Source organism: Bos indicus, chromosome 5 (genome assembly GCF_029378745.1).
Source record: "Bos indicus isolate NIAB-ARS_2022 breed Sahiwal x Tharparkar chromosome 5, NIAB-ARS_B.indTharparkar_mat_pri_1.0, whole genome shotgun sequence".
Classification (NCBI taxonomy): Eukaryota; Metazoa; Chordata; class Mammalia; order Artiodactyla; family Bovidae; genus Bos; species Bos indicus.
In genome coordinates this window covers 36,199,008-36,225,329 of record NC_091764.1, presented here as the reverse complement: position 1 = coordinate 36,225,329, position 26,322 = coordinate 36,199,008, and the positions used below count along the sequence as shown (strand labels likewise).

Sequence of the window (26,322 nt, the reverse complement as noted above, 5' to 3'; positions counted from 1 at the left end):
CCCTCCATGTCAACAACAGAGAAGCCTCCCTCTCACACTGCAGAGCTCTCCATTTCCCTTTACTGCTACCACTCTCTGCTCTGAAAGAGCTCATGTGGTTGGGTTAGGCCCACCCAGATAATCTCCCATTTGGTTAACCAAAGGCAAAGTAATCAGTAATCTTCATTAAATATGCAAAAATCCCTTCTGATAGGTAAAGTAATATAATCACAAGAATGATATCTCACAATATTTGTAGATTCTGCACAGACTCAAAGGGAGGAGATTGTACACGGACAAGGATCACTGAAGGTCCTCTTAGATTTTGCCTGCTCCCAGCACCCAGCGAAATACCAGAGGGTATGTAGGTTTCTTTGGCTCTCTAAAGAAAGACAGCTCATAATCTGTTCTCACACCAACTTTCTTTCCAGCTTCCCTATTTCAATAACTATCATCCAGGTTTAGCATGAGTTCTATTAATTTTCCTTTCAAATATATATGCATATATATTTTATCCTCTGTATCATTATAACCATACCATTCATGCTTTACTGCAATTGTCTATGTTCTATTCTTTCTCAGTCTGTGCTTCAACTTCCCTCCAGGACTGAAGCTATTCAGCAAAATGATGATTTTGCTTGAGATATTTGAGTAAATACCAATAAAATTGTCAATTACTGGTTAATTGCAACCAAATGGTCTTAAATTGATTTTCCAGATAATTTCCTCAATTGTCTCTTCCTCTTTGCTAATAGAGATCCTGGGAGCAGAACACAAATTAGGCCCATGTCTGAGTTTACATCCAATTTTGCAATTTTCAAAGGAGTCTATATGTTAAAGAAAAAAGCGTCCTCAACAGTGGTCCATCTTCAGTCTTTATCCTGTAAAACCTCTACCTAGTAGTTGGCTGTTTTGACCACATATTCATTCTTGAAATTATCTTTCTGGCTTCTATAATGTTGTTTCTTTGGCTGCCCTGCGTTTTCATCGTGGCCCTCTGGTTCTTCATTGCAACTCTCCGGCTTTTCTTATTGGGCTTAGCTGCCCTCTGTCTTGTGGAATCTGAACCTATGTTTTCTGCACTGGAAGGTGGATTTTTAACCATTGGACCTCCAAGGAAATCCCCTAAAGTATTGTTTTATTTTGGATTTCTTCATATATCATGTCATATGTCTGTGGCCTTCTCATCCACCAACCATCTCTGGATATACCATAAAAAAAGATGATCCTTAAGATTCTGTCATTGACTTTCTGGGTTTTTTTTTTTTCCTTTTTTTATCTGAAAAATCTTATTAAGCTTCATGTTTTTAATAATTATGGGTTCTTACGTTAGCTCAAAAATAAAGAATCCACCTGCAATGCAGGAGATGTGTCAGGAGCCATGGCTCCAATCCCTGGGTGGGGAAAAATCCCCTGGAAAAGGAAATCGAAACCCACTCTAGTTTTCTGGCCTGGAAACTCTCATTGGACAGAGGAGTCTGACAGGCTGCAGTACATGGAGTCACAAAAGAGTTGGACATGACTCAGCAACTAAATACACAAAAATTTTAACAATTACTTGTATTTGAATGAACCAAAATCCAGGGCCTGATCTTTCCTTGGCCCAAATTCCTATCGCCAGCTGACTATTGATCATTTCTATATGGATGTCCTACCAGCCCCTTAAACTCAACAAGGTGTTCAAAACAGGATTCAAAATATTTCATTCCTGCTTTCTTTCATATTTCTCACTTCAGTGAATGACTTCACAATCTTTTTAGTCACACAGTCTAGAAACTTTGGAAATATCTGTCACTCTTCCTAAATGTTTCACTACTACTCACTACTACTATTTCCATATTTTCTTTCAAATTTGCATTTTATCTGCAATATCCATTCCACTATTGCAATCTGCTCATTTTTAAGTCCAATTTCATTAAATGTCCTAGCTACTTTTCATACCTGAATAAAAATAAATCAGATATTCCTGAAAACTTCCATAGCAGCATGGTTTTTGCTTAACTTTGGATTTGTTTGTGTATGTTGCCTTCCTTTAGCTGGTGATATGTTCCTTAAAGGCAAAGATCAGTGCTATGTCCCTTCAATTTATGTCTGTGCCTTACATACTCAAATATTTCTTGAATTTTCTGTGTCCATGCATGTGTTACAGTATGACTTTCTTATTCGAAAAGCAATACTATTTGTCAATCTTGTACATTACCTGAAATAGCATTATTTTCTCAAGGAGCTATCTAAATTCTTAATAAAATTACACTTTTACACAGCTTCAAAATTCTCCACTGATTTGACCAGATAAGATGGATGACCTACTTTTCAAATGCCAGCAATCTACTATTAATTAAATCAAATTTTTAAGTTGGTTCTCTGACTAATGCTGACATGCTCTTTCCCTCTTTTTTAGTGAAGTTTTTTTTTTTTTCTTTCTAGTTTGTCCTGAATTATTTATAAACAAATCAAAGATTCTTCACAGGTTCCCAAGAGAAAATAAATATATATCTGCAGTAATAAAGCTTTAGATGTTTTAAAAAATCTTTTCTGTTAGAATTCAAGAATGGAGCATGTCTCTTATGAATCCTAATACTAATTTTTTGATCTTCCATTGTGATATGACATAATTTCCTTTACATATGTTTGTATGACTGTTGGGAATTTTTCTATTCCTGTGGTCTATTTTGTCATCTTCTTTCATAAAAGTATTTTATGTTTGTAATATCTGCTTTCCTAGCTATTACATTATCCCCAATGTCTTTGAAAAGATTCTTTCTTCCAGGAGTACTTAAGTTCTGAAAGCATTCTTCCCAGTGGACAGTCTCCTGATAACACATCTTCAAGAGATATTTGAAAAGATACTGAAAATATACTTTTGGCCTTGGCTTGACTTATGTAAACATCTTGGCTTCAACGAAGTCATGTAATTTTACCTGAACCTCCATTTTTAACCCAGTATATAAATTCATCCCATTTTTTAAAACAAATAAAGCGTAGTTGGGTTCTGCTTACCCCGTAAGATCCTAGTTTCTCTTCTTTTTTAAAAAGTAAATTTAACAGGAAAACATGAAACTTGGTATGTTTAACTCAAAATTTCTGCTTGGCATTTTTAAAAGTCAAAAATATGTTTGGAATATCATAGCTCTCATTGTATTTTCATTAAATAAACAAACAGGGGTATAGTTCTTGCTGGCATTATTTGTAGTTAATAGGCATTTATGTATAGCTTTATCTTTATTACCACTTTCATTACTGATTTGTGGTAACATTTTATACCTGAGGTAACAATTAATAGAGTATGTTTCACATGCTTTCTTCTATTGAATTGGTGAGTTATTTCGTATGTACATGGTAATTCACTAGGAAGAAAAATTGGGTTGGTGAGTTTACTAAGAAACAGAATTAGCATGCCCGTTAGGTCCATGAAACCTAATTTTGCATTGCACAGGTCTCCTCCTTTGCTCTGTAAATACTGGAGGAAGTACCATCAGTCACGAAAGTATCTGAGCTTGGGGGCAGGTGAGGAATAAGCACTTTTCCTCCACTCAGTTCAGTTCAGTTCAGTCGCTCAGTCATGTCCAACTCTGCAGCCCCATGAACCACAGCATTCCAGGCCTCCCTGTCCATCAACAACTCCTGGAGTTTACCCAAACTCATGTCCACTGACTAAGTGATGCCATCTAACCATCTCATCATCTGTCATCCCCTTCTCCGGCCTTCAATCTTTCCCAACATCAGGGTCTTTTCAAATGAGTTAGCTCTTCGCATCAGGTGGCCAAAATATTGGAGTTTCAGCTTCAACATCAGTCCTTCTAATGAACACCCAGGACTGATTTCCTTTAGGATGGACTTATCAGATCTCCTTGCAGTCCAAGGGACTCTCAAGAGTCTTCTCCAACACCACAATTCAAAAGCATCAATTCTTCAGCTCTCAGCTTTCTTTATAGTCCAACTCTTACATCCATACATGACTACTGGAAAAATCGCAGCCTTGACTAGACAGACCTTTGTTGACAAAGTAATGTCTCTGCTTTTTAATATGCCATCTAGGTTGGTCATAACTTTCCTTCCAAGGAGTAAGCATCTTTTAATTTCATGGCTGCAATCACCATCTGGAGAAGGAAATGGCAACCCACTCCAGTATTCTTGCCTGGAAAATCCCATGGATGGAGGAGCCTGATAGGCTACAGTCCATGGGGTCGCTAAGAGTCGGACAGGACTGAGAGACTTCACTTCACTTCAATCACCATCTGCAGTGATTTTGGAGCCCCAACATATAAAGTCAGACACTGTTTCCACTGTTTCCCCATCTATTTGCCATTAAGTGATGGAACCGGATGCCATGATCCTAGTTTTCTCAATGTTGAGCTTAACTATATTAAATAAATTGATTTATTCTTACTGTTTTTAAAATATCACTAATGTGCCAGTCATTGATAATTAATAATGGATGACACAGCCAAATCCAAAGAACTTTGCAGTGTACTAAGTAATTTTTTCTAAAACATGTGTTTTGTTCTTACAAAACACAGAGAAACTAATTTGATTTCTTCTGACCAAAACTAACTGTGCTCTATATCAATAAGCTACTTTTAAGTACCTCTGAGTAAACTAACATCACTCAGACACAGCTAGAGAAATTCAGGCCACTAAAAGGAATGTGGCAATTTCATTTGCCACCTCTTATGTCAGAAGAACTGTACAAAAAAGATCTTCACGACCCAGATAATCACGATGGTGTGATCACTGATCTAGAGCCAGACATCTTGGAATGTGAAGTCAAGTGGGCCTTAGAAAGCATCACTACGAACAAAGCTAGTGGAGGTGATGGAATTCCAGTGGAGCTATTCCAAATCCTGAAAGATGATGCTGTGAAAGTGCTGCACTCAATATGCCAGCACATTTGGAAAACTCAGCAGTGGCCACAGTACTGGAAAAGGTCAGTTTTCATTCCAATCCCAAAGAAAGGCAATGCCAAAGAATGCTCAAACTACCACACAATTGCACTTATCTCACACGCTAGTAAAGTAATGCTCAAAATTCTCCAAGCCAGGCTTCAGCAATATGTGAACCATGAACTTCCAGATGTTCAAGCTGGTTTTAGAAAAGGCAGAGAAACCAGAGATCAAATTGCCAACATCCGCTGGATCATAGAAAAAGCAAGAGAGTTCCAGAAAAACATCTATTTCTGCTTTATTGACTATGCCAAAGCCTTTGACTGTGTGGATCACAATAAACTGTGGAAAATTCTGAAAGAGATGGGAATACCAGACCACCTGATCTGCCTCTTGAGAAATTTGTATGCAGGTCAGGAAGCAACAGTTAGAACTGGACATGGAACAACAGACTGGTTCCAAATAGGAAAAGGAGTTCGTCAAGGCTGTATATTGTCACCGTGTTTATTTAACTTATATGCAGAGTACATCATGAGAAACACTGGACTGGCAGAAACACAAGTTGGAATCAAGATTGCCAGGAGAAATATCAATAACCTCAGATATGCAGATGACACCACCCTTATGGCAGAAAGTGAAGAGGAACTCAAAAGCCTCTTGATGAAAGTGAAAGTGGAGAGTGAAAAAGTTGGCTTAAAGCTCAACATTCAGAAAATGAAGATCATGGCATCTGGTCCCACCACTTCATGGGAAATAGATGGGGAAACAGTAGAAACAGTGTCAGACTTTATTTTTCTGGGCTCCAAAATCACTACAGATGGTGACTGCAGCCATGAAATTAAAAACGCTTACTCCTTGGAAGGAAAGTTATGACCAACCTAGATAGCATATTCAAAAGCAGAGACATTACTTTGCCAAAAAAGGTTCATCTAGTCAAGGCTATGGTTTTTCCAGTGGTCATGTATGAATGTGAGAGTTGGACTGTGAAGAAGGCTGAGCGCCGAAGAATTGATGCTTTTGAACTGTGGTGTTGGAGAAGACTCTTGAGAGTCCCTTGGACTGCAAGGAGATCCAACCAGTCCATTTTGAAGGAGAACAGCCCTGGGATTTCTTTGGAAAGAATGATGCTAAAGCTGAAACTCCAGTACTTTGGCCACCTCATGCAAAGAGTTGACTCATTGGAAAAGACTCTGATGCTGGGAGGGATTGGGGGCAGGAGGAGAAGGCGACGACAGAGGATGAGATGGCTGGATGGCATCACTGACTCGATGGACGTGAGTCTGAGTGAACTCTGGGAGTTGGTGATGGACAGGGAGGCCTGGCGTGCTGCGATTCATGGGGTCGCAAAGAGTCGGACACGACTGAGTGACTGATCTGATCTGATCTGATGTCAAAATTGCCAATGGCCAGGACTCCACATTAAGTTGCAATGGTTGGACACCGCAGAACTCCAAGGGGCATTGTTTATGTAGATTAGCATGCCAGGACCCTGTCCACATAAATTACAATCTGCATGGCCAGATGACCCAACCCAGAGGTACCTTTTTCAGCCACCTCTTTCATGCCCTTTCAGAAACAAGTGTTGCTAAGTAGCTTCTGCATTTCAACTTGTTCACTGCTTTTTGAGCTCCTGCTGTATTCAGGGCACTTTTCTTCATGGAATAATAGAGAGATATAAAGATAAATAACACATAAACGTATAGTTTAATGGACAACATTAAAGTCTAATAATTTCCTTTACCGTCTCCAAATCCCAATAGAGCCACAAACAAGAAAAGTTTAATAACTGCATCTTGTTTCACAGGATCCTATCTTAACACATGTGTTCAGGTTGGCCAAGAAGTGACTGTAGCATTAAAGAAAGCCACGTGAGAAGCTGTGTCCTTTCCCTAGGTCACTAAGCAAGCATCACCTCTGTGTTCCCTTGGTGCTTCTTGCTCCTAAGAGTGGGAAACAGGAAGGACACTAAAATCATTTCCTTATGGACTTCTAAGGAGCCATCTTGACTTCATTAGCTAGATGATGGTGCTGAGTAAACCCATGAATTTCAGGATGAGCTGGCTGGAGGACCCAAGTGGTGATTGTTTTACTTACAGAGTTGCAGTGGTAATACTGATCATTAAAACAAGCAAAATGGAAAGTGTCAGGATTCTCTCATGGCCATCTCTCAAGTCACAGCTTCTGTGTGCTGGTAGTTGGTATTCCAAATGGAACTGGATGTTTGAACTGGCTCTCAGTTTTACAATGGAAAGTAAAGAAGAGTATTCTTCTATTTATGCCTGCTTGTTTTATTTTCCCCTCTAAACAACATGGTGAGAAATAATGATATTAAATCATTTTAAATTCTATTGGCATGTCACATTTCATTTTATGTGTTTAGTACTTTAACATATCAAACTATAACTAAATTGTAAGATTAAATTTGCCATCTTGATCCATGCATTCATTCTTTTTTATAGTGATAACATTAGAATTTTCATTTTTAATAAGATTCACAGATTTTTATTTTCTTATGAGAAATTATAAAATACTATCTAACTTGTTTTGATTGAGCTCCAACATTTTAACACAAGTACTATAGAAAGAAATTAAAGTGATTTTTAGTTCTTTTAGCTGTTACAGTAATTGTGCAACATAATCAGAAAAAAATATGATATTCATGACTGGAGTAAAAGATTATAAACATTTTAGAACATGAGTAATGGCTAATCTAGTAAAACATATGAAAACATTTATTATGTTGAATCACATGAAATTGCTGTTTTTAGTAGGATAAAACATGATCAAATTTTGATGATTTTGTTTTACTCAACATATAATATATGAGTTAGGAGATTCTCTACATCCCTGCTGCCTGGTTTAGTCAAAATGAAATTGTGTGATGATTAACACTGAGTTAGCCCTCTGTGGATAATCCAAGCTCAATGCCAATTCTTCTCTCTCTTGATTTAATCTCTGATTTCAGGCTATTTAACTGTTCAATAAGTCTGTCTTACAGTGGTTATGAACGGAAGAGGAAAAGCAATGTTAACTAATTTAGTTACTTAAAATAGAAGTTCAGCATTTTTTCAAAAATCAAGAAATTAGAGTGAAAGAATGGTTAAGACTATGAATTAAACCACTATTGGGGAATTATCTTGATTCATTTACATGCACTACTCTGTTTCCAATCAACATACATAATAGATATTTGAGTCGATTATAAAGTATGTTTACAGATGAGATCCATATGATATTAAATTTTTTAGCATATCTGCAGATTTTTAGCTAAAGAGAGAAAGTAGTTTACTACAGCGCAAGTCCTGGCTCAGAGTCAGTTCTCATGGTAGTTCTGTCCCTGGCAGTCCCTGTGACATGAGCAAGTTCCCTAACCTCTCTGGAAGCATTTAATTTTCTCATTTAACTGACAACTCCTAGTGCACATATAAATTCACAATTCCATAGCAACCCTGTGGTTCCCAGGAACCCACCCCAAAGATTGGGAAGCAGTGAATTAGAAAAGCTCTTTTAACCCTTCTTGGTCTCACATTCTAATTCCTATTAATTTAAGAGGAGTTAGCAGCAATTGAGGGAAAGCAAACACACTGGAAATTTGAAAACATGGAAGTGAGACTAACCACTTGAGCTGATAATTATGTGTGAGTTCTTTCTGTTTGACTGGTGGCCAGAAACCAGAGACAGTGGAATTGATGAGCCAGGATGTCCTGCTGCTGCTGGCTGCAGCTTGAAAGGAAATAATCCAGATAATTGTTTAATTGGATGCTATTTAAAAAGAGAAGTTGGAACTCCCAAGAATCATGATCCAGAGTAAACATCTTTTCAACCATATTGGTTAAATAAAAACCAAAGGATGCTGCATTGATGGCTAGCATCCATGAGGTTCCACTTTCACTTCCATTTTTACTATCCCTATTAACCATTTCCTGTCAGTTCTTGTTGGAGGCTGTGCCACTTTTACTTTTCAATGTTAAGCATTCCTGGATGATAACTTTCCAACATTATACTTACATTAATAATAAAAATGGAAAATGAGTGAGATCTTAGCTACGGATCTAGTAACGAGAGGGTAAAATCAAGTGCTTCAAAGGAGAGGCAGTATGTACAACAGTTATGACACAGATTTTCATGAGTCAGCCTGGGTATGAGTCATCTTATATCTTTTATTTTATATAATTGATAAAATCCATAGCACAGGTTCAGTTAACTGAACTTTCTCTCAGTTTCTGCACTTGCAATTTGGAGTTAGTCGATATTGGATTGTAGTAAGAATTATACACAGACACACACACACAAGAATTATACTAGTTAATTTGTGTAAGGCTCCTATACCAGTCCCTGACACATTGCAGGTGGCATGACTATAATTTTTTGTTGTTTTTTAGTTGTGTCTGACTCTTTTGCAACCCCATGGACTGTAATGTGCCAGGCTCCTCTGTCGAATTTCCCAGGCAAGAATACTGGAATGGGTTACCATTACCTTCTCCTGAGGATCTTCCCAACCCAGGGATCGAACCCACGTCTCCTGCACTGCAGGCAGATTCTTCACCACTGAGCCACCTAGGAAGCCCAAGACTATAATAGTAATTTGTTATTGTTACTGTTTCCTTCATAGAAGTTTCACATAAAAGTGACTATTTTTGTATAACCTAATACAGTCATGGCTCTTTGAAACTGATGCTTTAACTGAATTATCATAGCATGGTACAATCCATCAGTTTTATAAGAGGTGGCTCAGAAAAACAAACCACAAGCAACAGTTTTGCTTCCACAAACTGTCTATATCTTATCTATGTCTAGATAAGGCATTGAATGTAATTTTGGAGGTGGAATAACCAATTAATGGATTTTGATCCCCTTTTCCTTTTCTATATTCCATCCTCTTGACTTTATTTTTAGAGCTCCTTCTCTGAGCTGTATGCATTCATATTTAATGATTGCCATTTTTATTCTTTTTGTAGTATTAAATATTAAATATCAGGCAGAATACTTCCTTTAATTTCTCTTTGGAGTAATAAAATATTATCAGTAACTTTCTCTTGAGATTTGTAGCAATACTCTTTGTCAAAACAGAAGTAATTAATAAAGCCAGGAAAGCACCTAGGAAAAGCTCTTAGGAAGAGTATTATTATTTATTGGCTAAATAAAATATATAAAATAAACTAAACATCTAAGACATGAATTGGTATACATTTGGTCTCAAGAAGCTCTGAGACATTCTGGTCTCAGGAAGTTCTATAAAGCTCTGAAGCTCTACAACAGATATTATGATAAGTTCTAATTACCAAAGAGTTTTAATGATTACTTTTAGTGACTTAATTCACAGTGAGATTATTAGCATGAGTAAAAATGACTCCCTTGAACAGACTGTGGTTAACAAGGAAAGGGGAAGGATGAACTGGGAGTTTCAGAATTAGCAGATGCAACAATTTTATATACAGTGCATAAAAAACAAGGTCCTACTGTATAGCACAGGGAACTGTATTCAGTACCCTGTGATAAACCATAATGGAAAATATGAAAAATAATATATATATGTATGTGTGTGTGTGTGGGGGGTGTGTATGTGTGACTGCATCACCTGGCTGTACAACTGAAATTGACACAGCATTGTAAATCAACAATTCTTCAATAAAATACATTTAAAAACAAAATAACTCTTGTGAATTTTTTAATAGGTGAGGCTTGTGATTATTCATCAAACACTTATTTCAAAATCTCATATTTTGTCACCTAAAAATATGCCTCTGCATTAATATTTAATTTTACAGTATCAGTTTACATACTTAGACCAATGGGGTAACATTAAATATGAATTCCTATGTAATCAACTGTCTTCACAAAAATAAGATTTCAGGTGTCTCTTGGGGAAAGTGCAGCAATGACATTAAAAATACTAACCTATCAACCAGGCTCAGACCAACAGGATGGATGCTAGCCTTGGAGCCGTAACCCTGTTTCACCAAGACTTCACCCTCTCGTACTGGATAACAGGAAGGTGGGGGAGCCTTGTGAAATAGGCAGAAAAGGACGAGCTTGAGAGAACTGGGATCCCAACCATTTACCAACCTTGTACCAGACAGGGAAGCCTGGCGTGCTGCAGTCTATGGGATCGCAAAGAGCTGGACAAGACTGAGTGACTGAACAACTGTTATACAGTGTATACTAAGAAGTATATATATTCATAGCATCCTTGTGAAACACACATATAAAAAGCCAAGAGTGGTGAGGAAATACCTTTATTACCAAAAAAGAGCTTCAAAAAATAGTCAATATCTATCTATTCTTCATGAAAGTTGTTAAATTTTTGTTGACAAAAGAAATTGTAATTTGATTCAAATTTGCTTAAAGTTTCTCAAACTCAAAAAGACAAAAACAAATTGACTTAAAATTTGTTTAAAATTCCATTGTTCTTATGTTTGACTATATAATATTTGCAATTTCTTTCTGTTGTAGTTTAATAATTATTTAGGATTTCTCTCATGTTCATTTAATCCATTTGGATTTCAGGAAATGCTCAAAGATGTTCTAAACAGTAGCATAGATAATTTTTAATTTATATACTTTGGAGATAATGAGTCAAGTTCTTTAGAGTCTGCAATTTTAATAAATTTTAATAAATTTTTATTTTCTAAAATTAAAAAAATGTATCTTTTCTATTCATAGGGTAAAAATCTAAAGAAGAGTTCATTATATTCATTTTATCAAAATATAACCTGTTCCAAATAGAAAGTTGTAAAAAGGAAATTCCAAGTTTTAGTTTAGAAATTTGTATTTTGTTCAGTTGTTAAGAGAATTCTAGGATGATTAATATTATTCCATTTTTCTTTTCTCTATTCTATTTATTCCTTTACATTAAAATCATTTTCAGAATATTTTTCTTTTTCATTCTTCTTCTTATAATTCAAAACAATATCTTTGTACAAAGATCACTCTGAAAGCAGAGGCTCTACTACATTATGGACAATTCTCTGGCCGATTGCTTTTTCACTGCCCACATTTCAGATTCACTTTGAATATCAATATTAAAGACCAATTGAAGTATTTTCTTTAAGACTTTATTTGATAATTGTTACAGTTTCAACAAATGTTCTTTGAACTCCTTCTTTATATAATTGTGTAAGATTTTATGGAGGCTACAAAAATATATAAAAGAAAAATCTCAGGCCCATAATATCTTATGGGCTTCCCTAGTAGCTCATATGGTAAAGAACCCACCTGCAATGTGGGAGGCCTGGGTTTGATCCCTGGGTTGGGAAGATCCCCTGGAGAAGGGAATGGCAACCCACTCCAGTATTCTTGCTTGGAGAATTCCATGGATAGAAGAGCCTGGTGGGCTACAGTCCCTGCGTTCACAAAGTCGGACATAACTGAGTAACTAACACACACAATATCTTATAACTAGGGATGGGGGAATCAGACATTGTGTGACCTGGATAGGTCACTAGGCCCCAAGTGATCTATGATATGAGTCCCATGAGAAGAGACTATGCATTCGGCATGAAGTGGTTCCTCTACAGAGCTCGTCAGGCTATGGGGACGATGAAGGAGACCCATCTATCTATATTCTCTCTTTTTAGAATGATCATGGAATTCAAGGACTTTCTTACCCATATGCTTTGTGTATATCTGCCACCTTCAGTGAAACAATATGTATATAATGAGAGTTACAGCCAATGCTCTCTTTGGAATATATAGTGCACTAAGTAAGGTTATTTATAATATTTTGTTCTAATTATTTGTTCTATAATCAGTGCCTTATTTTTCTTTAGGAAAATTCTTCAAAGAGATACTATCATACCTTTTTCTAATTACTTTTGAAAGAAAGCTCAAGTTGCTTCTTTTTTCATCTTCCTTTTGGGGACTATGCCTTAGGATGAGTACTTGGCAAAGGGTAGATGTTTAATATAGCAGATCATGTGCACTCCCCACTGTTTATATTATTACTCTAGTGTTCTTTACTGTCATGTTCCTTGCAGGACGGTTCTTTTTACTCTGACGTCTGTGGTTGTACTTGTCATTACAACTGACTGGATCAGCTGGGACAAGCTGAATCGGGGATTTTTGCCCAGTGATGAAGTTTCCAGAGCCTTTCTGGCTTCTTTCATCTTGGTCTTTGACCTCCTTATTGTAATGCAGGTAAGTGTGTTTGTATTTTCTTCCTCTCCTGAAGCCACCCCAAGCTTTGTTCTCTGTATTGTAAACATTATTCAGTGAAAGGCTGCATAAAGCTAAAGAAATGCATAGTTTGCAGTAGCTATTAATGGAGCCTTCTCTAATCATATTTTCAGCACTTTTACTAGGCGTATAAGCCAAATGGGCTTTTATGAGAGGGGCACCAAAAAGTCATTGTATGACCGTTGCAAGGTGGCCCTGGAAACCATACAGAACAGTTTTGTTTTTTGCCAAAGCTTCAGGGGAAAAAAAAAAAATCACTGTCATTTAGTAAATAGAAAGCTGCAGAGATGAAGATGATATAAAACCAACGAAGCCAGGATAAGCAATTGCCAAAGCAACTCAGGGTTTTAGAGCAGTTGAAATAGAATAATATAAAAATGCTTTTTCTGGTTATGGAAATTATCACTTTCTTTCAGTATCCACAAGAGATCATTCCATTTTTATGTAAACAGTATTTCTGCCCTGCTTAGCAACAGATTGTTTGTACAGTGGCTTTGTGCTAACCGGTGCTACTCATGTAATCTTCTGGTGTGAATGCTTTGGGGTCTTAGGGATGTTCCTTTGAGTCAAGCAGAAAGAGACATTAACTATTACTTGGCACTTTGTCTTGTTCATTAAATGTCCGTCCATTTGCTAGACATTTTCTTATTGCTTTCATAAGGCAGTTTTGTGTGTTCCTCTCCAGAGGCATTGTAAGTCACCAGAACAAAGGCTCCTTTGCTGAAGGGAAAATAAACTTCATTATGTTCAGAAGTTATGTGAGATTTCACAGGATACTAGACTGGTTTTCTCATTTCTAGAGGCAAGGAGATGCCTTTATAAAAGATATTCTTTAGTGTTTTGAAAGAGAATAACAATCTGTTTTGCTTTGTGGTTATTGGTGTTGTTTTTCAGGGGGGTTATGTTTTTGTTTCTTTGTTTTGGTATATAACATAGCCCAGGCATGAGACTCAAGATGGTTCTTAGGATATATTATTATTTTGTGCTGTGCTGAGTCACTCAATTGTGTCCAACTCTTTGCAACCCCATGGTCTGTACCCCACCAGCCTCCTACGTCCGTGGTGGTACTCCGGGCAAGAATACTGGAGTGGGTTGCCATGCCCTCCTCCAGGGATCGTCCCAATCCAAGGATCGAACCTAGGTCTCCTTCATTGCAGGAGGATTATTTATTGTCTGGGCCACCAGCAAATAGTATTATTTTAATGGGTGACAATTTAAAATACATAATAGTTTTTAAGAATTAAATAAAATTGAATTATTGTCTCATCTAAAATTTGACATACATTTTTGTATTTCCTGTGTGATAGTTTAGCATAGTGAAGAAAGCCCTAGGGAAGCCTTTGCAAGGTTCCCTGTCTCTCACTTGCTGTAGGACCTCCTCTGGATATTTGTAAAATTGAGTTTATAGCACTTACACAATAATGTGTCATGCATTAGTTGTTTAAAGACGATTTTTATTTTCTTTCATCTAACACTCCTCTTAATGAATATACTATCATTTGTAAAATATCTACTTTGCCCAAGTGGCCTACTGGAGCTCTTGAACCCATCTTAGTGTCAGAAGTATCCACAGCCAAGTAGACCATTATCTTTTCATTTGTATATGTCAGAGCATAAATGTCTTGATTTCCTACTACCATCTACTACCTTTTACCCTCTTTATATAGTTTTAATTATTCTTCCAATAGTTTCGCTAAAATCAGGGATTGAAGTGGGAAAATGTAATACTACAATTTGCAGATGTTATGGGTCACTCAAAGAGTATTTAAAAAGAGAGAGATGAAAGGAAGGGTAATCAGGATTTATGCATGCAGAGTCAGCAGGATTTGGAAGGGAAAGGCATTCTAGATGCAGGAAATGGCATGAAAGTGTGGAGTCAGTAAATACTGAAGTGTTCAGAGAGTGCCCAGAACACCTTGACTGAAGATAGAGGGTTTCTGCTGAGGAATATATCAGTTTGGACTGTTTTGGCTGTAAGTAACAATAACCCTGCCAGGCCAACGCAGTCAAAGGGGAAAGGGGGAAATGTATGGCTGCATGAGTAGGCTGTCCTGCAGAATTAAAGAGGAGGTATGCAGTAGCATTTCAGTGGCACATGAAAGCAGAGACTAAAGTGTAACAGGAAGCCCAGACCAAGCTCTTATTCTCCAGCTCTCTTTTTTTTTTCTTCACTTCTACTTTCTTATTCTCTTTTGCTGTAAAGCAGCTTTTTCAGCTTTCTAGTTCACATGGAAGAAGATGGCCACAGTCAGCATCTGAGAGAGAGACTGCTCTCTGGCTGTTGGGTCTACCTCTGGATTCCAGGGAAGGAGTGGCAGGGACTAGATTGTCCTGCATCTGTCTGTGTCCTGTTGGGAGTGAAGCAGTCCTAAAGATAAATGGGGGATAAGTTGGGCCTCAAAAACCAGATTAATAGGTGTCTAATACAAGGAGGAGTCGAAGATGAGGCCCCCCCAGAGGAGGTCTGATTAACTTCTTTGCTCTCTCCCTCAACCCTTAGTAAGCCAGCCAGGCATACTGATTCATCATTGCTATGTCTCTTGTGGGGCTTCCCAGGTGGCTTAGTGGGTAAAGAATCTGCCTGCAGTGCAAGAGACACAGGAGCTGAGGGTTCAATCCCTGGAGTCAGTAAGATTCCCTGGAGAAGGGCATGGCAACCCACTTCAGTATCCTTGCCTGGAGAGTCCCATGGACAGAGGAGCCTGGCAGGCTACAGTCCTTGGGGTCGCAAAGAGCTGAACATGACTGAAGTGGCTGAGCACGCATGCCTCTAGCAACCTTATCTTTTCTTCTCATTCCTCTGCCACCATTCCAGTCCTGACTCTCCTCTGTACTATTGTAAACCAATCTCCAGTTGAACCTTCTGCCTCCAGATGTCCCTTTGGCCCATATGCCCTATACAACTCACCCTCCTAAGCTTCCAGTCTGAAACATCATGCTGTATATGTCACTTTTCAACCAAAAATATTGTCAGTGACTCCTGTTGTCAAAGAATGAAGTCCAGACTCCAGGAGCTCTCTGTTAGTGCCCTATGTGGTCTGACCTTATCTGTGTATTCTCTCACATCTTCTATGATCTGGCTCTGCCCCAGCCCTGAGGACTGTTACTTGACCCCAGCAGCTTTATTCCAGGATGCCTGTGATCCTCTGTTTCTTTCCCAGATCACGTCTCTCTGTCCTGTTCTGCTTGTTTTGACTTGACCATTGAATACCATTCCAATGCCCCCTCACTAAAGCCATGGGATGACTTCCTCCTTGCAACTCCTGAAGCACATTTTACCCAACCTGCAAATCAGCATTACACCTTTTCCTGCTCCATAGAGCATAAGCCATTGCTTGTAACTATCTATCCCTGGAGCCTTTCTAGCACAGAGCCTTACATGTGCAGCAAAAGACTCAGAGTAATAACTGCTTGATGAGGATAAAGTAGTGGCATTTTGGCACCGAGTTTCATGCAAACTTGGTCCCCCTCTGGGAGCATCATGTTGAAGTTCAAGGAACTACTACATGTGGTGAGAGAGTGGATTTAAGGAATCAGAGCCTCAGAAGGCATGTATATTCAAGCTTTTAAAAATATCTAACACAAACGTCCTAACAAGTCCATAACCAACTAAGCTCTGATCGAATCCACTTCATATCCACATATTTCTAACAAAAGAGAAATAGAAAAGTAGAGAAACTGGTGGAAATGAAGAAGTAGTTTTACTAAAAGGTTTTGCCTCATTAGAATTGTTTAAGTGATTTAAAAGTAATCGATTCTAGGCTTTTTTAATGGTAGGAAAATTCAACTTATATGATTGAAAGATATTTTAATGCTTGGTTAAAAAAAAACCATTAGAATCTTATAGTATGGCTATAAAGATTTTATATTAACAGGACTAGTAGGCCCATTCTGAATATTTTCAGAGAAAGTACAATTATTTATTTTTATGACTTTTAAATAGAATTTTTCTACATTTTTGTGAATACTATTTGTTGTATCACATTTTTCTGAGTTTTGGTAAATTCACTAGAACTAAGACATAAACAGATGCCAATAAACTATAATATGACTCATATGAATCACACATTACTGTAGAACACAAGAAGAAAATTGTAAAGAACCCTCCCTCTGAGGAAATCTTGTCTCAAATTTGTTTATGTCATTTAACTTTTATATACTCCTTGAATTCCTTCATTAAGTATTTAATCTGCAGTTATATTCCACCTGGGATTCCCTGACAGCTCAGGTGGTAAAAAAATCCACCTGCAGTGCAGGAGACCTGGGTTCAATCCCTGGGTTGGGAAGATCCCTTGGAGGAGGGCATGGCAACCCACTCCAGTCTTCTTGCCTGGAAAATCCCCATGGACAGAGGAGCCTGACAGGCTACAGTCCATGGGGTCACAAGGAATCGGACAGAACTGAGTGACTAAGCACATATATCCCAGCTACTCATCTTTTCTGCTATATTGAAGAAAAGATATACCTAAGACATATAAGAATTAAAAATATATGTTGTCTGGTGAGCAAGGGCTTCCCAGGTGGTACTAGTGGTAACGAACCCATTTGCCAATGCAAGAAGCATAAGAGATGTTGGTTTGATCCCTGTGTGGAGAAGATCCCCTGGAGGACGACATGGCAATCCACTCCAGTGTTCTTGCCTGGAGATCCCATGGACAGAGGAGCATGCTGGGCTATGGTCCATAGAGTTTCAAAGAGTCAGACACAACTGAAATAACTTAGCACACACACACAGTAAGCAAAGAACAAAATGTGTCTTAGGGGTTCACCAAAAAAGAAAAATAAGCAAAAGAGAGAGAGCAGTGTAGACAGAACAGTACAGAGGACCTTCAGAGAAGAGATTAAATTAAAACAGGCATCTTGAATTTTAGAAGGCAGAACAGGAAACAAGAAAAATTTTCCAACTAGGAGTAGTATCATAGTCATCAATGTGAGAACTCAGTTTTGTTCCATTAAGATAAGAAAACATTCAAAAATTCATTTCTAGTGTTCATCTTACCAGGTGCTGGAGACAGAGGATAGGGGAAAGGAGATCAAAGATCAGTAACACAGTGCACAGGAGTCTGTAGCTGCAGAGAGGAATTCACAATTTAATGGAATAGATATGAGTAGAAAAATAGAGATATTTGAAAAAGACTGTATTTAGATGAATTATTCAGATTGAAAGTAAAAATTCCTGCCTTGACACTTTTAAATTCAACTAACCTACCCTCCCAAGATCTAGTTGCTGATATGAAGGCTTTAGGAGAAGGAAATTCCTCTTGATAAGCTAGAGAACATTCTGGCATTCTTGTCTGTTTTTACTAGACAAGAAGAGAGACAGAGTGAAAGAAGGAAGACAAGGCAGAGGAGAGGTGAAAGGCTAGAAAGATAGATATAGGCAGGAGTGAGTGGAGGAGCCAATAAAAATTTCCAGTGTGTGTGAGTGGGTGGAGGTGGGCAGGATTAGGCAGTGGTGATGACCACAGAGGCCAATGATGCTGTCAGTTCAGTTCAGTTGCTCAGTTCTGTCCAACTCTTGGCAACCCTATGGACTGCAGCACGCCAGGCTTCCCTGTCCATCACCAACTCCCAGAGCTTGCTCAAACTCATGTGCATCAAGTCAGTGATGCCATCCAACCATTTCATCCTCTGTTGACCCCTTCTCATCCTGCCTTCAATCTTTCCCAGCATCAGGGTCTTTTGAAATGAATCAGTTATTTGCATCAGGTGGCCAAAGTATTGGAGTTTCAGCTGCAGCATCAGTCCTTCCAATGAATATTCAGGACTGATTTCCTTTAGGATTGACTGAGTGGATCTCCTTGCAGTCCAAAGGCCTCTCAAGAGTCTTCTCCAACACCACAGTTCAAAAGTGTCAATTCTTCAGCATTCAGCCTATTTTATAGTCCACCTCTCACATCCATACATGACTACTGGAATAAACCATAGCTTTGACTAGATGGACCTTTGATGGCAGAGTAATGTCTCTGCTTTTTAATATGCTGTCCTGGTGGGTCATAGCTTTTCTTCCAAAGAGCAAGTGTCTTTTAATTTCATGGCTAAAATCACCATCTACGGTGATTTTGGAGCCCCAAAATATAAAGTTTGCCACTGTTTCCACTGTTTCCCCATCTATTTCCCATGAAGTAATGGGACTGGATGCCATGATCTTCGTTTTCTGAATGTTGAGCTTTAAGCCAACTTTTTCACTCTCCTCTTTTACTTTCATCAAGAGGCTCTTTAGTTCTTCTTCACTTCCTGCCATAAGTGTGGTGTCATCTGCATATCTGAGGTTATTGATATTTCTCCCAGCAATCTTGATTCCAGCTTGTGTTTCTTCCAGTCCAGCGTTTCTCATGATGTACTCTGCATAGAAGTTAAATAAACAGGGTGACAATATACAGCCTTGATGTACTCCTTTTCCTATTTGGAACCAGTCTGTTGTTCCATGTCCAGTTCTAACTGTTGCTTCCTGACCTGCATATAGGTTTCTCAAGAGGCAGATCAGGTGGTCTGGTATTCCCATCTCTTTCAGAATTTTCCACAGTTTGTGGTGATCTACACAGTCAAAATCTTAGGCATAGTCGATAAAGCAGAAATAGATGTTTTTCTGGAACTCTCTTGCTTTTTCGATGATCCAACAGATGTTGGCAATTCGATCTCTGGTTCCTCTGCCTTTTCTAAAACCAGCTTGAACATCTGGAAATTCACAGTTCATGAATTGTTGAAGCCTGACTTGGAGAATTTTGAGTCATTACTTTGCTAGTGTGTGAGGTGATATATCTATTGTTAAATTTTCATTTATTCTTCATTTATCATAAATGCTTCGCATAACTGAACTCGGATGGATTGGTGTGGGAAGATTAAAAAACTGTTGAGCTTCACACCTGGATTGGTATAGCCTAGCATCAAGATAACATCTGTTGAACAAAGTGCCCAGGAGGTGGATAAAGTCATGAGTTAAATTGCTAGAATTTACAGGTAAATACAGGGAGGTTTTGAACACATATTTGTTTCCTTGAACTTTTCTTCTCTTTAACAGCCTGTCCTCTAGAAATCTTCTTTCAATACCTTGTGTGATTCTTAGATTTATATGTATATTATATATAATATACATATAGATAGATAATATGGATGAAATATTCATTGTATATGTAGTAGCTTTATGTATTTCAGGGTGATAAGAGAAATCTTTTAAAAGAGAGACTTTTAAAGGGAAAAAAAGAGATTTAAGGATTATATTTTGGTGAATATGTGTGAAAACACTGTTGATGCATCTCATCAGTGCTTCTTTTTTTTGTAATTTATCTATGCACCTGCCTATTACTTTCATACCTACATACCTACTTTCCTCCTGTAACATGTGGAGCTCAAGGAGAGGAAATGTATTTTTTCATTTTCACAGCTAATTTATGTTCAGTATGTTGCAGCTTTACCATAAATATTTTGCTGAATGAAAGAATAAATAAAGGGATAAGCATAATCCCTTTATTATGTTTAATAAAACATAACATTATTTCAGGAAAGCCAAAGAATATGAGATTTTTCAAGAAGTAAAATGTTTATGAACAGCAGAATGAACCATCAATACTATCAGATTAGGTCGTTTCCACTGAAGTATGATCCTACAGTAATTAAATACCCAAATAAAAATCTGAATAAAATGCTCAGTTAAATATTAAAAAGGACTCTTTGGTCTAGTTGGAAAGCACTTAGAGAGAAGTAATATGTCCTGAAAAGTAATTATTAATGCACTGAAAAAGTAATTATGAAGATTACATTCAACAATCATTTCACTGAATTACATTTACAAATCTAAATTGTATTTTTTTTCTGTTCCATGCATCATTGACTATTAAAAAAAATAGACATTGTATCTCTTGATAGACTTTATTTAAAAACTCCATTCACCTGACTTTAGTAGGGCACTTGTTTTGAGAGTGGAATCAGTTCCTTTAGAACATGGGGCAGAACAACAAGCATTAAGCTATTTTAATTAAATAGCCATAGTGTTTTGATAAGTTGGCATATATTTTTAGGATGAGTTATTTCAACTGTTTTGTTTACAGCTTACTTAGAAAGGGTTGTTTAAATGTCTGTCCTCCAGTTTTAGCATCTTCTTCAGCTTTGGAAATACTTTATATAACTTTCTTCAAAGTATTTAAAACTCCTCTTCGCATTCGTTTTATATCTTTTTATTTACCTTATGCAATTTCTACACTCCTGTTTGAAAACACAGTAAAGGTAATTTGTGTCATAGGTCGACATGATGATATGAAATAAGGATTTATCCTTTAAATAATACCTAGATTAGCCATAAATGCTGGTTCTCTTCATGATATGTATCTAGGAGATCGAATCGCAGCTTTATTGTCACCATTTTGTGCTTCTGACATCATTGGTGGTCCAAGTGGATAATAGAGACATTCAAGTTGTAGCCCCATTTAAATGCTTCAGACCCCGAGGTATTTTGTTTAAAAAGAAAAGTTAGAGGATAATCACAGAGGGGAACCTCAATATATTAATTAGTAGTCCCAGAAACTGGTCTCCAAATAGCAGACAGACTTACCATAAGTCATGTCCATGCAGCATGACGGAGGCCAACCAAGCAGGCAGGAGGTGCCAGAGAACAGATTTTGGCAGAAGGTGATAGGTAAACTGGAAGCATTGGGGTTATCAGGCAAAATAAAATTTAGAATTCAATTGCAAGTGTATGACAAACACACTCACTTGAAAATAAAACTAACACTCTGGCTAGCGTATGAAATAGATCACAGTTTTAAAACAAGTGGGAAGGTCTATGAGGGGTTACTGTGAGCAGGAAAGATCACGCAAGTCTTTATGGATTATGTGGGGGAGAAGGTAGCTTGAAGGAATTATAAGATTTCCAAGTGGTAGCCCCCTTTAAATGCTTCAGACCCCGAGGTATTTTGTTTTTTTAAAAAAGAGCCAGAATATGATTTTTAAAAACTAGGAAGATATAACTTCTACACTATTGCACATTAGAAGTAATTTTTTCAAAGCCACACTGAGGCAGCAAAACAGAACTCCCTTAAATTAGTATTTTTCCAACGGATTCATTGTTTCCAGGTGCTGTGGAATGATCAGTGCTTGATCATCGCCCCTAAAGAGTGTTCCAGCCCTGGCCCCTACCCTGTCTTTGTGCGTATGTGTCATGGTTCTCCCTGGGCCTCAAGTATTGTGTTGCCATTTGTCATTGCATCAATTATACATGATAAAACAAAGTATAATGTTGAAAACTAACACAGTCAGTCATTTCATCAGGCCCTCAGCTTCACGGGGGCAAGTTTCAAACTGGAAGTATTATACTACAGGTCAGAGTTTTATAGGTTTGTTGTAGAACAACAAACTGGTAAGACGTCCTCATGAAGAGCACTTGACCCACCAGTTGACCCACAAGTGGGATCTAGCAATTGAAAGGCTCCTCTCTGCTCCTCTGTGTTTGTATATCTCCATTCCCATAGTGCAAGCCATTTTCAAAGGAGCAGTCTTGAGAGAGCAAAGTGTAGTTGAGACCATGTGATAGGTAGTTTCTGAGTCAAAGGTCCATTAACTCTGGAGTTGGACATGCAAGATGAGCCTTGAGAAATACTGGGTAGAAACTAATGTAAAAGGCTAGCATTCACTGAGCACTTACTATATTCTGGGCAAAGACCTGGATGCTTAGGCACACAATATCTTATTTAATCTTCTCAACCCCTCCTACAGGATTGATAGTGTTATTGTCTATAATTTAACAAATGAGCAAAGTGGAAACTGCCCAAGGTACACAGAGTCTGACTTCAGCAGAATTGGGATTAAAAAAAAACACGCAGCTGTTATAATTCCAAAGCCCATAGTTTTTTCAGATCTTGTAGTATTGTGCCTATCAAATGAATTAATATACACAAATATACTCCAGTAATGTCCAAAGCAAAGCACCTGACATAGAGCAGAAAGCTTCGTGAATGAAGGGAACACTCCTACAACAGACTAGAGGCAGGACTCTAAAGTGTGATCTTGGTTAAGTCACTTCATTTTTTCTCATCTACAGTGTGACAATGTTTTCCTGACCCATGTTATTTTTATGATAGTCTTAAAAAGGCACTTGAAATGTGATATTTTTACATATTGAAATTGTATAATCTGGTTAGAAGAAAATAATTTGGTTAAGAAGTATTTCAGACTTATGCTGTGAATTACAATTAGTCATTTAGGCTTCTTTTGATCTTAGCTACTTGGCTCAAGTGAAAGAATGTGCCTGCAATGCAGGAGAGTCAGGAGACGTAGGTTTAGTCTCTGGGTCGGGAAGATCCCCTGGACGAGGAAATGACAACCCACACTAGTATTCTTTAAAAAAAAAAATTATTTGTTGATTGATTGATTTTTTAATTGCTTTACACATTGTGTTGGTTTCTGCCAAATAGTAACATGAATCGGCCATAAGTATACATATGTTCTCTCCCTCTTGAACCTCCCTCCCGTCTCGCTCCTTATTCCACCCCTCTCAGTTGTTAGCAAATTCCCATTGGTTATCTATTTTACTCTTAGCATGAGGTGGCCAAAGTACTGGAGTTTCAGCTTTAGCATCATTCCTTCCAAAGAAATCCCAGGGCTGATCTCCTTCAAAATGGACTGGTTGGATCTCCTTGCAGTCCAGGGGACTCTCAAGAGTCTTCTCCAACACCACAGTTCAAAACCATCAATTCTTTGGCATTCAGCTTCTTCACAGTCCAACTCTCACATCCATACATGACCACGGGAAAAACCATAGCCTTGACTAGACGAACCTTTGTTGGCAAAGTAATGTCTCTGCTTTTGAATATGCTGTCTAGGTTGGTCATAACTTTCCTTTCAAGGAGTAAGCGTCTTTTAATTTCATGGCTGCAGTCACCATCTGCAGTGATTTTGGAGCCCAAAAAAAGAAAGTCTGACACTGTTTCCACTGTTTCCCCATCTATTTCCCATGAAATGATGGGACTGGATGCCATGATCTTCATTTTCTGAATGTTGAGCTTTAAGCCAACTTTTTCACTCTCCACTTTACTTTCATCAAGAGGCTTTTTAGTTCCTTTTCACTTTCTGCCATAAGGGTGGTGTCATCTGCATATCTGAGGTTATTGATATTTCTCCCGGCAATCTTGATTCCAGCTTGTGTTTCTTCCAGTCCAGGGTTTCTCATGATGTACTCTGCATAGAAGTTAAATAAGCAGGATGACAATACACAGCCTTGATGTACTCCTTTTCCTATTTGGAACCAGTCTGTTGTTCCATGTCCAGTTCTAACTGTTGCTTCCTGACCTGCATACAAATTTCTCAAGAGGCAGATCAGGTGGTCTGGTATTCCCATCTCTTTCAGAATTTTCCACAGTTTATTGTGATCCACACAGTCAAAGGCTTTGGCATAGTCAGTAAAGCAGAAATAGATGTTTTTCTGGAACTCTCTTGCTTTTTCCATGATCCAGCAGATGTTGGTAATTTGATCTCTGGTTCCTCTGCCTTTTCTAAAACCAGCTTCAACATCTGGAAGTTCATGGTTCACATATTGCTGAAGCCTGGCTTGGAGAATTTTGAGCATTACTTTACTAGCGTGTGAGATGAGTGCAATTGTGTGGTAGTTTGAGCATTCTTTGGCATTGGCTTTCTTTGGGATTGGAATGAAAACGGACCTTTTCCAGTCCTGTGGCCACTGCTGAGTTTTCCAAATTTGTTGGCATAGTGAGTGCAGCACTTTCACAGCATCATCTTTCAGGATTTGAAATAGCTCCACTGGAATTCCATCACCTCCACTAGCTTTGTTCGTAGTGATGCTTTCTAAGGCCCACTTGACTTCACATTCCAGGATGTCTGGCTCTAGGTCAGTGATCACACCATCATGATTATCTGGGTCGTGAGGATCTTTTCTGTACAGTTCTTTGTGTATTCTTGCCATCTCTTCTTAATATTTTCTGCTTCTGTTAGGTCCATACCATTTCTGTCCTTTATTGACTCATTGGAAAAGACTCTGATGCTGGGAGGGATTGGGAGCAGGAGGAGAAGGGGACGACAGAGGATGAGATGGCTGGATGGCATCACTGACTCGATGGATGTGAGTCTGGGTGAACTCCAGGAGTTGGTGATGAACAGAGAGGCCTGGCGTGCTGCGATTCATGGGGTTGCAAAGAGTCGGACATGACTGAGCAACTGAAGTGAACATATGTTTCCATGTTACTCTCTACATATATCCCACCCACTCCTTCCTCCCCCTGCAGCTGTAGTTTCTAAGTCAAATGTCCATTCACTTTGGAGTTTAACATGCAAGATGAGCCTTAAGGAATATTGAATAGATAGTGGCTCAAAGTCCAATCTAGTCTAGTGATCCTAGAGATTGGGTCCATTACCATAGTAAGAACCTTTCTTAGTGGAAATGACAAACAAGCTATGAAGAAGGGTAGAATTTGCAAGGTAAACAAAACTGGGCTAAAAAGAAAACAAGGAGGAAGAGAGAAGAGGAAGCAGGGAAGCAGAAAGTGTTAATAAATCTGTTCTCTATGTCTGTGTCTCCATTCAGTTCAGTTCAGTTCATTCGCTCAGTCATGTCCAATTCTTTGCGACCCCATGAACCACAGCATGCCAGGCCCCCCTGTCCATCACCAACTCTCGGAGTCCACCCAAACCCATGTTCATCGAGTCAGTGATGCCACCCAACCATCTCATCCTCTATCGTCCCCTTATCCTCCTGCCCTCAATCTTTCCCAGCATCAGGATCTTTTCAAATGAGTCAGCTCTTCGCATCAGGTGGCCAAAGTATTGGAGTTTCAGCTTCAAAATAAGTCCTACCAATGAACACCCAGGACTGATCTTCTTTAGGATGGACTGGTTGAATCTCCTTGCAGTCCAAGGGACTCTCAAGAGTCTTCTCCGACACCACAGTTCAAAAGCATCAATTCTTTGGCACTCAGCCTTCTTTATAGTCCAACTCTCACATTCATACATGACCACTGGAAAAACCGTAGCCTTGACTAGACGGATCTTTGTTGATAAAGTAATGTCTCTGGTTTTTAATACGCTGTCTGGGTTGGTCATAAATTACCTTCCGAGGAGTAAGTGTTGTTAATTTCATAGCTGCAATCACCATCTGCAGTGATTTTGGAATCTAAGAAAATAAAGTCCGTCGCTGTTTCTGTTGTTTCCCCTTCTCTTTGCCATGAAGTGATGGGACCAGAGGCCATGATCTTAGCTTTCCAAATGTTGAGCTTTAAACAAACTTTTTCATTCTCCCCTTTCACTTTCATCAAGAACCTCTTTAGTTCCTCTTCACTTTCTG

The 26,322-nt window shown here is 38.3% G+C and overlaps 1 protein-coding gene across 3 annotated transcripts in view; it reads left to right on the top strand.

Moving 5' to 3' along the window:
- TMEM117 (transmembrane protein 117) overlaps positions 1 to 26,322 on the top strand; it is a 606,406-nt gene that overhangs the window by 477,947 nt on the left and 102,137 nt on the right. For all 3 annotated transcript variants that reach the window (XM_070789240.1, XM_019960751.2, XM_070789241.1), the window contains one exon: positions 12,839 to 12,998. In XM_070789240.1, the coding sequence (XP_070645341.1) occupies positions 12,839 to 12,998 (160 nt within the window). The remainder of the gene's footprint in view (positions 1 to 12,838; positions 12,999 to 26,322) is intronic.